The sequence below is a fragment of the Diospyros lotus genome, chromosome 6 (assembly GCF_014633365.1).
Source record: "Diospyros lotus cultivar Yz01 chromosome 6, ASM1463336v1, whole genome shotgun sequence".
NCBI lineage: Eukaryota > Viridiplantae > Streptophyta > Magnoliopsida > Ericales > Ebenaceae > Diospyros > Diospyros lotus.
In genome coordinates, this window is record NC_068343.1 from 3,025,951 (window position 1) to 3,039,253 (window position 13,303).

Below are 13,303 nucleotides of genomic sequence, written 5' to 3' on the forward strand. Positions count from 1 at the left end.
TTAAGAGTTCTTGCTGCCCCAGATATCACTATGGATCAAATAGAATGATTTTGTAGGTTTATATGCATGAGATGGATAGGAAATTCTGGTTTGCTTAGCAAGAATACATTGCTCATAATGGGAAGAATGACTGCTTTTATTAATAAAAAGATGGGGATACAAGACTTAGAGATAGTTGAAGCTAGGGTGCCCTAAATGTTGGTGCCATAACATAAGCTTAGAATCTGAAACAGCTGATAAAGAAGTTATATTTCGAGACCTCGACCTAAGGGACAGACCATTCTTTGCAATATAGTAGAGACCTCCTTTCTCCTCAGCATTGCCAATCATCCTCCCCGAAGATAAGTCCTGAAATTCACAATACGAGGGAAAAAAATGTTACCAAACACTTCTCTTCTTTGGTTAACTTACTGACAACAAGTTGCTGTTTAAGTTAGGCACAAATAACACTGATTAGAGTCTTAGCCCTCCCACATTAACTGTACCTTTTCCTTGTGCCATAGTTATGGTACCATTAACCATTGAAATTGATAAACCTTGATCACAAGGGTCATAGGCTGATAGTACTTGCAAAGATCTAGTCATGTGATTTGAGGCCCTTGTATCAATTATCCAGCAATCTATAGATAATTTAAAGGAGGTTAGAGAGTGTATAGAGATACCTTGCTTAGCCAAAGATACTACCGGATTAGGAGATTTACTTGTTTCTGATTTAGCCACCTTTGTTTGACTTAATAGTTACTGTAACATCTCCACTGATCTGTCGATAGGGTCAGATTAGTGGTTTTTTCAGCTTCCACTCCTCTTCCATAGGCTGCTTGGTTTCCCTTCCTTTGATTTCTAGGCTTCCAATTTGCTGGTTTGCCATGAATCTTCCAGCAAGTTTCCTTTGTGTGAAATGGTTTATTACAGAAATCTCACCAAGGTTTGTCCTTGTGTAGCTCCCCTTTAAATGTATGAGATGTCTTTGTCTTCAAGGAGACCAAAGCTGATGACTGTGAGGTTGTATCAGAATTGGTCACCCTTGCAGGATTAAGCATGACTCTTTTCTTGCTTTCTTCTCTTCTTACTTTGGCAAAGACTTACCTTTTTTATGGGAAGGGCTTGGTGCCAAGTAGCCTCCCCCTTACTTCGTCAAGATCAGGATTTAAGCCATGCAAGAAATTGAACACTCTCTCATTTTCTATCATCTTTTCATACTTCTTTCCATCTCCAGCACACTCCCATTTAATTTCATGGAACAAATCCATCTCTTGCCACAATTCAGTTAAGGCATTATAGTATTATATGACTGAATTGTTACCTTGCCCAGTAGTCCGGATAGTAGAATGAATCTGGAAGCTTTGGGCAGTATTCTCCATATCAGAGTATATCTCTTGCATTGCTTCCCATATCTCCTAAGTTGTCTTGTAGAACAAATAGGTTCTCTCAATCTTTGGCCCCATAGAGTTGACTAACCATGCCATTACAATCGAGTTTTCAGCCTCCCAAATACCATAATTGGCTGAATCAGTGCTTGGCTTAGAAATCGTCCCATCGAGATAGCCAATCTTGCCCTCGCCTTGGATCACCAGCAAGACAGACTGGAACCATTCTCTGGAGTTGGTTTCATTCAACTTATGCTGAGTGATTTGGAGAGAATGATTATCTAGGGTGATTGGAGATTGTGGAACGGGAGTATTCCTTGGTGCAGTTGGTAGATTGGTAGAAGCTCCACTTGCTGATGAGTTTCCAGACTTATTGTGGACTTACAGATGTTACCATCAGAGAGAAAGACAAGAAAATGGTGGAAACCTTGCTACAGATTGTTAGGAACCTAGGGGTATAAGGGACAAATGGGGCTATAACTAACAAATGATTGTGTTGTAAGCGGTTAGGGGGTTAGGATTTAGCTGAATGATTGTTAGGGAGTTACGAGAGAGCCTATAAGAAGGCTTGTGTAATAGTTGAAGGGATTATCCAATAATACACAAATGTTTTCCATATTCACTCTCTCTAGTCTATCTTTCTCCAATTTTTCATACATCTCCCTCTATTATTTTCTCTCTCTCGTTCTCCTTCTTTCTGTTCTGTTTCCCTCCCCATTATGTTCCTCTTCTTCTTCTAAATTCCTATTCAAACTCTAGAAAACCTTAGGGTCTTAACTAATGGTATCAGAGCTGGCGTTCTTGGCAGGTACGCAAGTCCGATGGAAGCAACACGGCCAAACTAAGGGTACGAGGCTAAGTACGGAAGTCCGACAAGGGATTTTGGTTGCAATTGAATTCCAACTCTCTTGGGGGTTAGTGCGTCCGACGATTTTGGGTCGGAATTGGAGCAGGAGTCCGATAGAAATTGGAAGGCGAATTCCGGTTGGGAGTCAGGCGGTCCGTGAAGGTTCAAGATTCAGTCTTGATTGAATCTCAAGACCTATGCTTCTTGTCTGAGAAGTTCGGCCATTTCTGAAGCAAACTCCGACTTGGGTCGAAATTAAACGCAAAATTGGAACACAAATTTCCACAAGTGGGGCTGAACTCAAGCCAACAGTGGCGGGAGGAAGCCATCATGGTGTTGGGCTTCTTGGAATTTGTGGCGATCGAAAATTGAAGTACAATGGTCGGTGTTGGGTTTCTTGAATCAGTAGTGATCGGGAATTGAAGGCGAATTCAAGCGATCAAGAATTGAAGCCGGAGTAGACCCAGATTGTGACCAATTCCATTGCGGACAATTGGCCGACTTGGGAGGCGAGCAACGACTCTCGGTCAAGTCCAGGAATCTTGAAGCTGCAAAGAACCGCACGCTGGGCAGGAGGTAATCTCTGAGAAGCGAAGCAGGAGGTACTCTCGCAGCCTGGAATTTCGTTAATTCTCAATCCAGATTTGGGATTCAAGAAGCAATTTCCGACGAATTCAATACGGAACTGTTCAAGGCGAGTGACAAGTTGCTGTTTCAGAAGCAAATTTTCAAGGATGGGGATTGGGGAGATGGAGAAAGGATTCAAGGGGAAAGGTGATATTATCAGTAAAAAATTAGATGCATTAATGATGTTGATTTCACTGAAATTCCAGATCCCTTTACCAAAGGAATTTTTTCCAAGATTTACGGCGAAAATGAACTACTTGCAAGAAGTGGATGAACTACTTGCAAAGGATTGGATAGGTATCGAGAGTTGCAATGAAGAATTCAATACTCCTAATTTGCAGCAAAAAGTCGATAAATCAGCTGAAGAGAATCAGGCAAGTTCGGATGCCAAGGAAGGAATGTCATATACTGGAGACAGCAATGTGACACCCTTGAAAGAGGTAACTGTGGTAGAAGAACCTACAATTGACGCCAGAAATCAAGAAGCCGGAGAGGTAGCGAAGTCAGATTTTGAAGATCTTAAATCTGTTTCTCTTGAAGCAACAAGACTGGAAGACATTGATTCCTTAGGAAAAGTAACTGCGACACCGATGACGGAGAAGCTTGCTGAAGAAGAACTATTGGTGAATGGGAGCAAGCAGGAAAAAGCTACGGAGAAGCAAAGGAAACAATTGAAGCGAGTCTATACTGCTCAATTGTTGCATCTGGGGGAAATTATTGATATTGTGGCAGTGGAACTGGTCTTAGCAGAGGTTAAGGAACTTACTGGAACTAACAAATCAAGGGCAAAAGAGATACTTGGCATGGAGATCTTTGAGGTATATATTTTATGTTTGCAGAAAAAACAAAAGAAAAAGGTCAGAGGAAGGAGGAAAAGGCTGAAGAGGAGAAAGAAAGAAAGAAGAACAAAACAGTTAGTGAAAGCTGGGATTGGATGACAAACAGGGCAAGTCAATGTGAGTTCTTGAAGACAAGAACTCTCTGAAGGGGTGGGGATTGTTAGGAACCTGGGGGTATAAGGGACAAATGGGGCTATAACTAACAAAGGGTTGTGTTGTAAGTGGTTAGGGGGTTATGAGTTAGCTGAATGATTGTTAGGGAGTTAGGAGAGAGCCTATAAGAAGGCTTGTGTAATAGCTAAAGGGATTATCCAATAATACACGAATGTTTTCCATATTCGCTCTCTCTAGTCTATCTTTCTCCAATTTTTCATACATCTCTCTCTATTCTTTTCTCTCTCTCGTTCTCCTTCTTTTTGTTCTCTTTCCCTCCCCATTCTGTTCTTCTTCTTCTTCTAAATTCCTATTCAAACTCTAGAAAACCTTAGGGTCTTAACACAGATCTATGGCTCTGATACCATGATGAGCAAATTTACAGGAGGTTTCATAGATGAAATAATTTCCATAGAAATTCATTAAGCGGAAGATGCAAATATATACAACACAACTCCTAAGAAAACTCCTAAACTTTAGGGCTAGATTACACTCCTACTATTTAGGTATAGATTACAACAATTCTTAGATTAAGATAAGTACATAAGTGCTAATTTTCTTATCTGATTTATACTTATCTTTATCAGCTGGACCTTTCTATCTTCAATTTATCTTCTTCTTATCCTCTCGGCCACGACTTAGGCCCAACTTAGGCTTTCTTCTTTATCTTTTCCATCAGTTAATAGTCCTTGTTTTGAGACCACCATGCATGCCTGTGCATGCAAGCATGATAGGAGACACAAATGTGAGTGAAACCAGAACTGTAGTATACATGATATTCCATTTTTCTGTTTGTGTGTTATATGTCCCTTTTTTTTCACTAGGATATGTTTTCATTGTGATAAATTATTACGGTTCTTTTCCAAAACTACAGGTATTATGATGATGCTGCTTGTGTGTTGAGAAAGATGCTGCTAGATGCGAAAGCTCCCCATCTTTCTTCAACAATTCCACCAACTTTGCCATGGAAAGTCAATGAACCAGTTCAACCTTCAGAGGGTTTAACACGCCAGGGAAGTGGGATTATTGGCACATTTGGGCAGTCTGAGGAGCTACGATGTGTGATTACTGTTATTCGTCAGTAAGATATGCCTCTTTTTCTCTTGGCTTTCTTAAAGTTGCACTTCTTATGATCTTACCATTGAGTTATGTGCTCTCCACCTGCATTTTATCTTTTTGGCAGTGGTGATAGAACTCCAAAACAGAAGGTGAAACTGAAGGTTACCGAGGAGAAGCTGTTAAATTTGATGTTGAAGTACAATGGAGGGAGGCCTAGATCTGAGGTGTTCCTTTTTGTTTCATTGTTCTATTATTTTGTGTGTGTCACTGCTACTCAAAATTTCTCTTCTTCTACTTCTTGGCAGACAAAACTTAAAAGTGCTGTTCAGTTGCAAGATTTGCTAGATGCCACAAGAGCTTTAGTACCACGTTCTAGGTATTGTTTTTAATATGCAGATCTTCAATTTTGTCTAGTTGCATTGCTTTGTTATTTCAGATGTACATAATTCTATATAACTTATAACTCCTCACCAAGAGTAACAAAAATAGTTTATTCATGATTTGGGTGAACCATTATCACGTGCTGTTTTATTCATGATGGTTTATTTTTTCAACTACCTCCTTACATCTTACACATCTTCCAAGCATAACAAGCTGACTTCTTGCCTACTGAATCTTCTTATAATCTTATTCCACTTTTATTTATTAGTGCATACTAGAACATGCATGTTATTTCTTGTTGAACTCTGCACTGAAAAAGTGTTGTTTCTTAAATTTCAAAATTAACATCAATAGACCTGGCCGTGAAAGTGATAGTGAAGCAGAAGACGTTGAGCATGCTGAAAAACTCCGTCAAGTTAAAGCAGTTCTTGAAGAGGTGTGTTCATAAATTTTCTTTTGAGTTATGAAATTGTAGAGTTTCTACCTTTCAGTTCAATCGTTCTTATTTTTTGTCTTGTTCATCAATGGGAGAGGTATTTAGAGGTTTCAATAGTTTGCTCGAAGTTGCAATTATATGTGGCAGATTTCAATATTTCCTTACTGACAGTGATGAATATTTCTAAGGAAGGAAAAAAGAAATAGTTGAATAGGAATTAAGGGTTAGCCGTCCTTCACATATGAACTAAAAAGTAAAGAGTAAGAGCACTAACCCTGAAAGAACACTATTGCTCACAAACAAGAGGTAATGTAAAAGGTAAAAAAGGGAAAAGCTCAGGGACCTCCCCATTACTCATTGAATTATGAGCCTATGTACCTACATGTGAATTTATGTGGTGTTCAATTTATTGTAATCTTCTGTAGTTTTATTGTTTATTTTTAAATCACTCTATTGTACTCTACATGAATGTATAATTCTTAAAGAAAGATGTGAATGTTAAGCTGAAGATATGGAGGGACACCTTAGAATTTGAAGGCTTCAAGGTGAGCAAATTGAAAACTGAAGGAATGTAAGTTTAGTATAGAAGTCTGGATAATATTATGATGAGGCTTGAATATCAAGTCAGTCTAGGAAAAGATCAGTTCAGATACCTTGGATCAAGTGTCCAAAAAACTGGAGAGATCATTGAGGATGTTACACACAGAATAAAATGGGATGCTTAAAATGAAGAAATATGTTTGGTGTTTTATGTGGTTGTAAAATCCCATTAAAGCTAAAATTTTAGTGAGCAACTATAAGACACCTTTATTGTACAGCACAAGATATCAGGTAGAAGCACCAATATGTGCATAATATGAGTGTAATTGAGATTAAGATGTTACATGAATGTGTAACCATACTGGAGGATATAATTAGGTATAATTAGCAATGATTGTTAAGGCCAGAGGGGCTTTTGTTGAAGATAAGATGTTTAATACACAATTAAGATAGTTTGGTCATGTGAGAAAAAGATAGATAGGAACTATTGTGAAGAGAGTTGGCAGAAATGGAAGAAATTTTTAGTGAAAGAGATAAAGAAAGACCATGAAAAATTTAGTTTCTCATATGGTATGCATTATAATAGCCTCAATAGTATTGTCACGACCCAGATTTTGTGGTATTTCTAAAATCGTTGTGTAAAATTTTAATTGGAAACTTCCTTGTACTGAATTTTGTTTTGAATCTCAAGATTTAATTCCCATTACATTGTTAGCACAGTTAATGAGGTTTAATGCAAGAGGGGGATGAATTGGATGTATGAAGATTTTGACATATGTATAGAAATTAAAATGAAGAACATAAACTAAATGAGTGTAGGATAGAGATGATTTGGAGCTAGAATTCATGTGGGATTAAGAATTGATGTTGTAGTTGGAAAGAGGTATCATGTCTTTAGCTGAGTTCTAGAGAACCCATATCCAGAAAATTCTGGATTATGAGTAATAGTAAAGAAAGGCATTTGGTTTTGTGTTGCTTGCACATATTGTTTAGGTTGTGAATTGACATTTATGCCATTACTTAGAGAGCCACAACTAAGGTTCTTTTTATGTCAGTTTTGAAAATTGAACATTGTAACCATGTTCACTATAGTTGGTAATATGAAAACCTAGAGAACAGCATACTAGGACATAGTGAACCATGCATTCTCCAGATGTAATCATGTTCATGTATCTCTTGCTAAGAATTTACTTATTCTTTAATTGTTGCCTCAACCAGGCAACCATATGCTTAATGAGATTCTAAATTTCTGACCATTTATTCTATATATCACAGAGGAGTGTTTATTTTCCATGTTGAGATTTAGTTTGTTTTTTTCCATTTTGTTGGATATTTAATCACCAGCCTCAAACCATTATCATCCCTGTTTGTTTGATTTCACATTTTGGTGTCCAGGGGGGGCATTTCTCTGGCATTTATAGGAAGGTTCAGCTAAAACCATTAAAGTGGGTTAAAGTTGCAAAAAGCAATGGGGAAGGTGAAGAAGAAAGGCCTGTCGAAGCACTAATGGTTCTTAAATATGGGGGTGTTCTTACACATGCTGGTAGAAAGCAGGTGCTATTTTTTACCAGATCTTTTATTTGCTATAGTAACTATCCTCCATTGCACTTAAAATTATAACCCTGATGTTTGTCGTCCTACTGTTATGTGGTGGGTCTGTGTACGGTAAAATTGAGGACTCCGACATAATCCTTGCCACTGTTCTGGTCATTAAATATGTTGCTGCTTTTATTTTGTCAGGCTGAGGAGCTGGGTAGATATTTCCGCAACAACATGTATCCAGGTTATATTTTATAACCAACTCATTTCTTTTATTTTTGTATTAGATTGAAGATAGCAGAAGATTAGTGTGATTAACTGAATTTATTTGTCCGTCGTTCATGAGTAGAAAATTTGGAATTGATATTCCGTGTTCATTATACTTGAATGTGACATATAATAATAGTTCTGATGAAATAAAAATATATGGGGCCACTGATAAATATATTTAATATATGATACTTGCTATAGCTTTTGTTTTGCATGGTTCTTTTTCCTTTTTCCCTTCTTTTTGAGGTAAGAAATTATCAGTGAAGACAAAAGGAATATAAAAAGTAGAACAAAGTTCAGAACACAACCATATAGGCACAAAAAGGCACATCCATTAAAACTAAATGTCTAATTTCAGGAAATAACTGAAGGAGACACAGAAAAGCACACACAGCCAAACAGTGAAGAAATTAAGCACAAAATGGGAATTGTCAAAACCCATTTTTGGTGTGTTCATTTTTTCCAAAATGAAAAATGTTCAAATTCTGTGAAAGAAAAAACAAGCAATCAAATGTCATTTTTCTGTTGTGAAAACTGAAATTAAAGTCATACAAAACAAGCCCCCAAGTTGTGGTCTTCCATTTGCAATAGTTCGTAGAGAAGATAATAGCCTATAAGTCTGCAAGTCTATAAGTCTGCAAGTCCAATTGATGTGTCTTGATTAAATTTTTAGCTATTTCTTCATTCTCCACAATGCAGGTGAAGGCACTGGCTTGCTTCGCCTCCATAGCACATATCGTCACGATCTTAAGATATACAGCTCTGATGAAGGCCGTGTACAGGTAAAGCATCTGTGGTTTTTTCTTTTGTCTTTGATTTTCATCTGCTTTTCCATTTTTTTCTCAATTTCTTCATTCATGTGAACTTTAATTTTGATGTTTCATGTTTGTTCATAGTGTTGAGTGAATCTCCATACCAGACATTGTCATCCAAGTTTATGTGGTTAATTCCAACCATTAACCTGATAAGGCTGACTTCTCTGTTGTTTATGACTGACATAATTCATTCTCTATCTGGCCAGATGTCTGCAGCTGCCTTTGCTAAAGGTCTTTTAGACTTAGAAGGACAACTAACTCCAATCCTGGTACAGCCTTTCTTCTCCAAAAGGTTTTCTATATGCTTGACTTGAATAACAACATGACTTAGTTGGTCTACTTTTGAAGGTTTCACTTGTTAGCAAGGACTCTTCCATGCTAGATGGACTTGACAATGCCAGTATTGAGATGGAAGAGGCTAAGGTCTTTACTCTTCATTCTTTTTTTCTGCTCTGCTCTTCATTTCTATACTTGTATATACATGTCTACATTTCTGCCCCATCAAATGAAGCTTCTATCTGATGAAACTAGAAATTTTGTTCAGTAGATCTTGGTAAAATTCTTTGCATAGCAGTGTCCAAATGAAATAGGTATGGTTTTTCAAACTGGAAAACTTTTGAATGACAGGGGACTCTACAAATAGTTTGAAATGACACTTTAATCTGAGTGATAGAATGATGACATATTGATCTGTGACAGGAGAATTAGTCTAGTATGTTTGCAATGATTTTAGCTAAAAGCTCTTTCTTCTTGTCATGTTTACTTTAAAGATTAAAGAAGCATCTCTTCTCATTGCATAAATGAACAAACTCCTAAATTGTATAATGATGAACCTTATTTTCCGATCAAGTAAAATTATGTTTTTTAAGTTTCAGCAAGAAAAGTGCATTGCTTTTTTTTTTTTTTCTTATCTTATTAATTATTTCTTTTCATCCCCAGGCTAGGTTGAATGAGATCATAACTTCAGGAGCTAAGACAGTCCTTGGCAATGGATCATCCAGTACACCATGGATGGTGGATGGAGCTGGACTTCCTTCTAATGCTTCCAAGCTTCTACCCAAATTGGTAACTGGAATTTCTGAATCAATGTCACTAGTTAACGTTGACCCATGGGGTGCATATTTCAAGCCTTAATTTCAACCGTGACAAAAATGGAAATATTTTCTAGGAATCTGACAGGTTACCAGAAAACGGTTGGTTTCTTGTCCTGTGTTGTGGTGTGGTTTTCATGCTCACTCTGCTGACTTATGGATTGAAAGATCCAAAGCTTATACACAAATTATTTCACACGCTGTTCTCCTTATACAACAATTCACTTCAAATTCACCGATTTGAAACCAAATATTATTAGGCCTGCAGAAAGAAGAATGTTACAAATTTTAGTTGTCCATTTTTGTTTTAATCGCGTGATCCCGAATAGGTGCAATTGACTAAGGAGGTTACTGAACAAGTGAGGCTTCTTGCTAAGGATGAAGATGAGAAGCTTGCAGAGACAGCATCATATGATATTATTCCTCCATACGACCAAGCAAAGGCCCTTGGTAAGACAAACATTGACGTTGATCGCATTGCTGCTGGATTACCCTGTGGAAGTGAGGGATTTCTTCTGATGTATGCTCGGTGGAGAAAACTTGAGAGAGACCTTTATAATGAACGCAAAGTGTAAGTTTCTATAGTTTATAGTGCTCAATCATCTTCAGAATATTCATAAATTCTCCATCATGATATGGCATTGTGATATTGTTGGAGACTCAGTAATTATGAAATTTGTACAGTTAAAATCGTTCAACTGTGGATGTTATTGATTTGACATTATAGACACTTATTTGACTAACATTTGCGGGTTCACTTGCAGGCGGTTTGACATAACACAAATTCCAGATGTTTATGACTCCTGCAAGTAAGTCTTTATAATAATTGCCATGCCTACGACATTTTTTCATGTTGCCAGTAGAGAATATAAAATGTGCCAACTACGGTTTGTAAATGGTTGATTTGGTAATTGGATTGATCGAAATTCACTAATCGATTAAATTGAATCGAGAGCAAAATCAAATTGAATCGACCGATTAATCCGAAAAATCGAACTAACTAATAACTGAAAAAATTAAATTCAAACCATATAAACCGAATTGAACCGATTAAATTGAAGAAATGTAAAAAAATCGAAGAAAATCAAAATAGCCAATAGAAAATACACAAAATTGAAGAAAATAACATTTTATAAACATCAAAATAATATCGTTTTAAAATTTAGTCGGTTCAATTAGTTCAGTTCTTTCAACTAAAAAATCGATTCAAAAATTGAAAACTAAACTTTTTAAAAAAATTAATTGAACCAAATCGATCTAAGAAAAAAATCAAACTGAATTGACAAGTTCAGTTAGTTCAATTTAATTCGATTAGTTCAAATAAATCAAACTTTTGCTCTCACCCAGTGCCAATTGAGTTTTAACTTGAATTAGACCTTTAGCATGGTAATCTTAGCAAGGCTCCCATTGCTTTTGCAGGTTATTGTTCCTTGCAATGTTTTACTATCTTAATACTTTATATGCTTCTGACCATTTTTTTTAGTTGGATGCACATATATTTGAACATGTTGGTGAACACTTTAAAGTACAAGTCATCAGATATGGATTATTACCATTACTTCTATGGTTTTGTTGTTTCTCTCTGGGTTGATGATTTTTCAGGTTCATTGTAAACTTCATGAAAAATAAACCCATCTCAGATCGAGAAATATCCATTACGTGAATTTGACCATACCATCAGATCTGAGCTCTTATATTGTTATCTATTCAAAGCCCATGGTTCTGCTAAATATGTGGTATCCTGCATTTTAACTGTGTCAAATGCCCTATCCTTGCCTTTTTGCCTTGTTGCATAGCCTTCTCCTTGAATGATTCACAACTCTTGGGTTGAAGAAGCATAGGAGGTGTTGTATCCATGTCAATTTGAGTCAAAACATTGATTTATAATGCCTTTACTTTAAAGGTTTCATGTTATTGTTTATGTTTGTTGTGTAGCTGAACATTCCTTGGAGATACATGTCGTGACTATAATCTTAGACACATTTCCTTTAGTCAGATGCTTCTAGAATGTAGTGCAAATTTACAAAAAAATAACTTTGATGCTTTTATTATTAATATACCTTTGTATAATTTAAGGTGTACGTACCAATAGCATTTTTCATATACCTACTAATTCCTCCAGACTTTTGTAAATTCGAGTAGGAAGAATAAAAAGAAGCGTAAATTCCGTAAATGACCCTTGAGGTTTACTTAAATTGCACCAATTACCCCTATGTTTTCTAAAATGGCGTAGACCTCTGTTACCAATTGACCATTTTAACCTTAATTCAAACAATTTTTCTCTCTTTCTCTCTCTTTCTCTTGGCCCTCTTTCCTGGCAAGTGGCAACCCTCAGGTCATCTCTTTATTCTTTCTTTTCAACAGTCGTCCGGTAACTCTCAGGTTGGCTCTCTCTATCTCTCCCAAAATTCCCATCTTGTGATGGGGTTTTTCCAAAACAACTTAAAGTCAAACACAAGCTCTTCAAAATCAAACCCCTAGAACGAAGAACCACTAAGAGCAAACAACACATTAAGAACACCGGAACAAAGAACAAATGAACCATGAAGAACACCAGAACGAAGAATGAATGAACCACGAAGAACATGACCCAAATTTGGGTTCGTGTTTTGTTATTCGTTCCACAAACCCAGATCTAGAGAAAGAGAGTTGGGTTTCGCTTCGTGTTCTGTTTTATTCTTTGTTTCATGGAATGAAGAACCACGAAGAACGAATAACAAGAAACCCAGATCAAACCTAGATCTGGGTTTAACTTGGGTTTTGTGGGACGAAGAACAAGAACCAGATGTGGGTTCGTCTGAAACCAAGTTGTCTAGGTTCATTCTGTTAGACTGCACGAGAGAGAGACACAGAGAGAGATTCATCCTCACCCTCGCCGTCATCGTGTTGTCCATCGCCATAGCTGAACTTCTTCCATTTCTCTCACTGGCTTAACCCTTCCAAAAAATCGCGAAGGGGAAGAAACCACCTCGCAAAGCTCTTGACGACAAGGGTGAGAAGTAAGCTGCCGGAGTTGTAGCGTTGGCCGTTGGAGTGTCGTCGGAAGAGAGTCGGACAAAAGTCTGGCTTATATTGGTCCAAAAGGTGAAATCGCTCACCCCGGGCCCCCCCACACCCGGCCCGACAGGACACGGGGGAGGTTAATCATGGTGATCCAGCCGGACGCAGTGGCTAGACCTAGGCTCACTGCGCACAAGGAGCCCCCCTCACTTTGGAGAGAGGTACCCTCACACTGCCGCTTGCGAGGCTCGATCCTCGGTCTTGGTCCAAGATTCACCACGGAAGGCACTTTGTGCCCCCTTCTTGACCAACTGGGCTGCTCATGCGGGCAAAGTCTGG

General features: G+C 37.6%; 1 protein-coding gene across 5 annotated transcripts in view; it reads left to right on the top strand.

The window, feature by feature from the left end:
* Positions 1-13,303, top strand: part of LOC127803605 (inositol hexakisphosphate and diphosphoinositol-pentakisphosphate kinase VIP2) — a 47,843-nt gene that overhangs the window by 26,731 nt on the left and 7,809 nt on the right. For all 5 annotated transcript variants that reach the window (XM_052339990.1, XM_052339986.1, XM_052339987.1 and 2 more), the window contains 12 exons: positions 4,708-4,914; positions 5,017-5,116; positions 5,198-5,268; positions 5,628-5,709; positions 7,645-7,803; positions 7,990-8,032; positions 8,758-8,840; positions 9,080-9,142; positions 9,222-9,296; positions 9,813-9,938; positions 10,294-10,535; positions 10,729-10,773. In XM_052339990.1, coding sequence (XP_052195950.1) covers positions 4,708-4,914; positions 5,017-5,116; positions 5,198-5,268; positions 5,628-5,709; positions 7,645-7,803; positions 7,990-8,032; positions 8,758-8,840; positions 9,080-9,142; positions 9,222-9,296; positions 9,813-9,938; positions 10,294-10,535; positions 10,729-10,773 — 1,296 coding nt within the window. The remainder of the gene's footprint in view (positions 1-4,707; positions 4,915-5,016; positions 5,117-5,197; positions 5,269-5,627; positions 5,710-7,644; positions 7,804-7,989; positions 8,033-8,757; positions 8,841-9,079; positions 9,143-9,221; positions 9,297-9,812; positions 9,939-10,293; positions 10,536-10,728; positions 10,774-13,303) is intronic.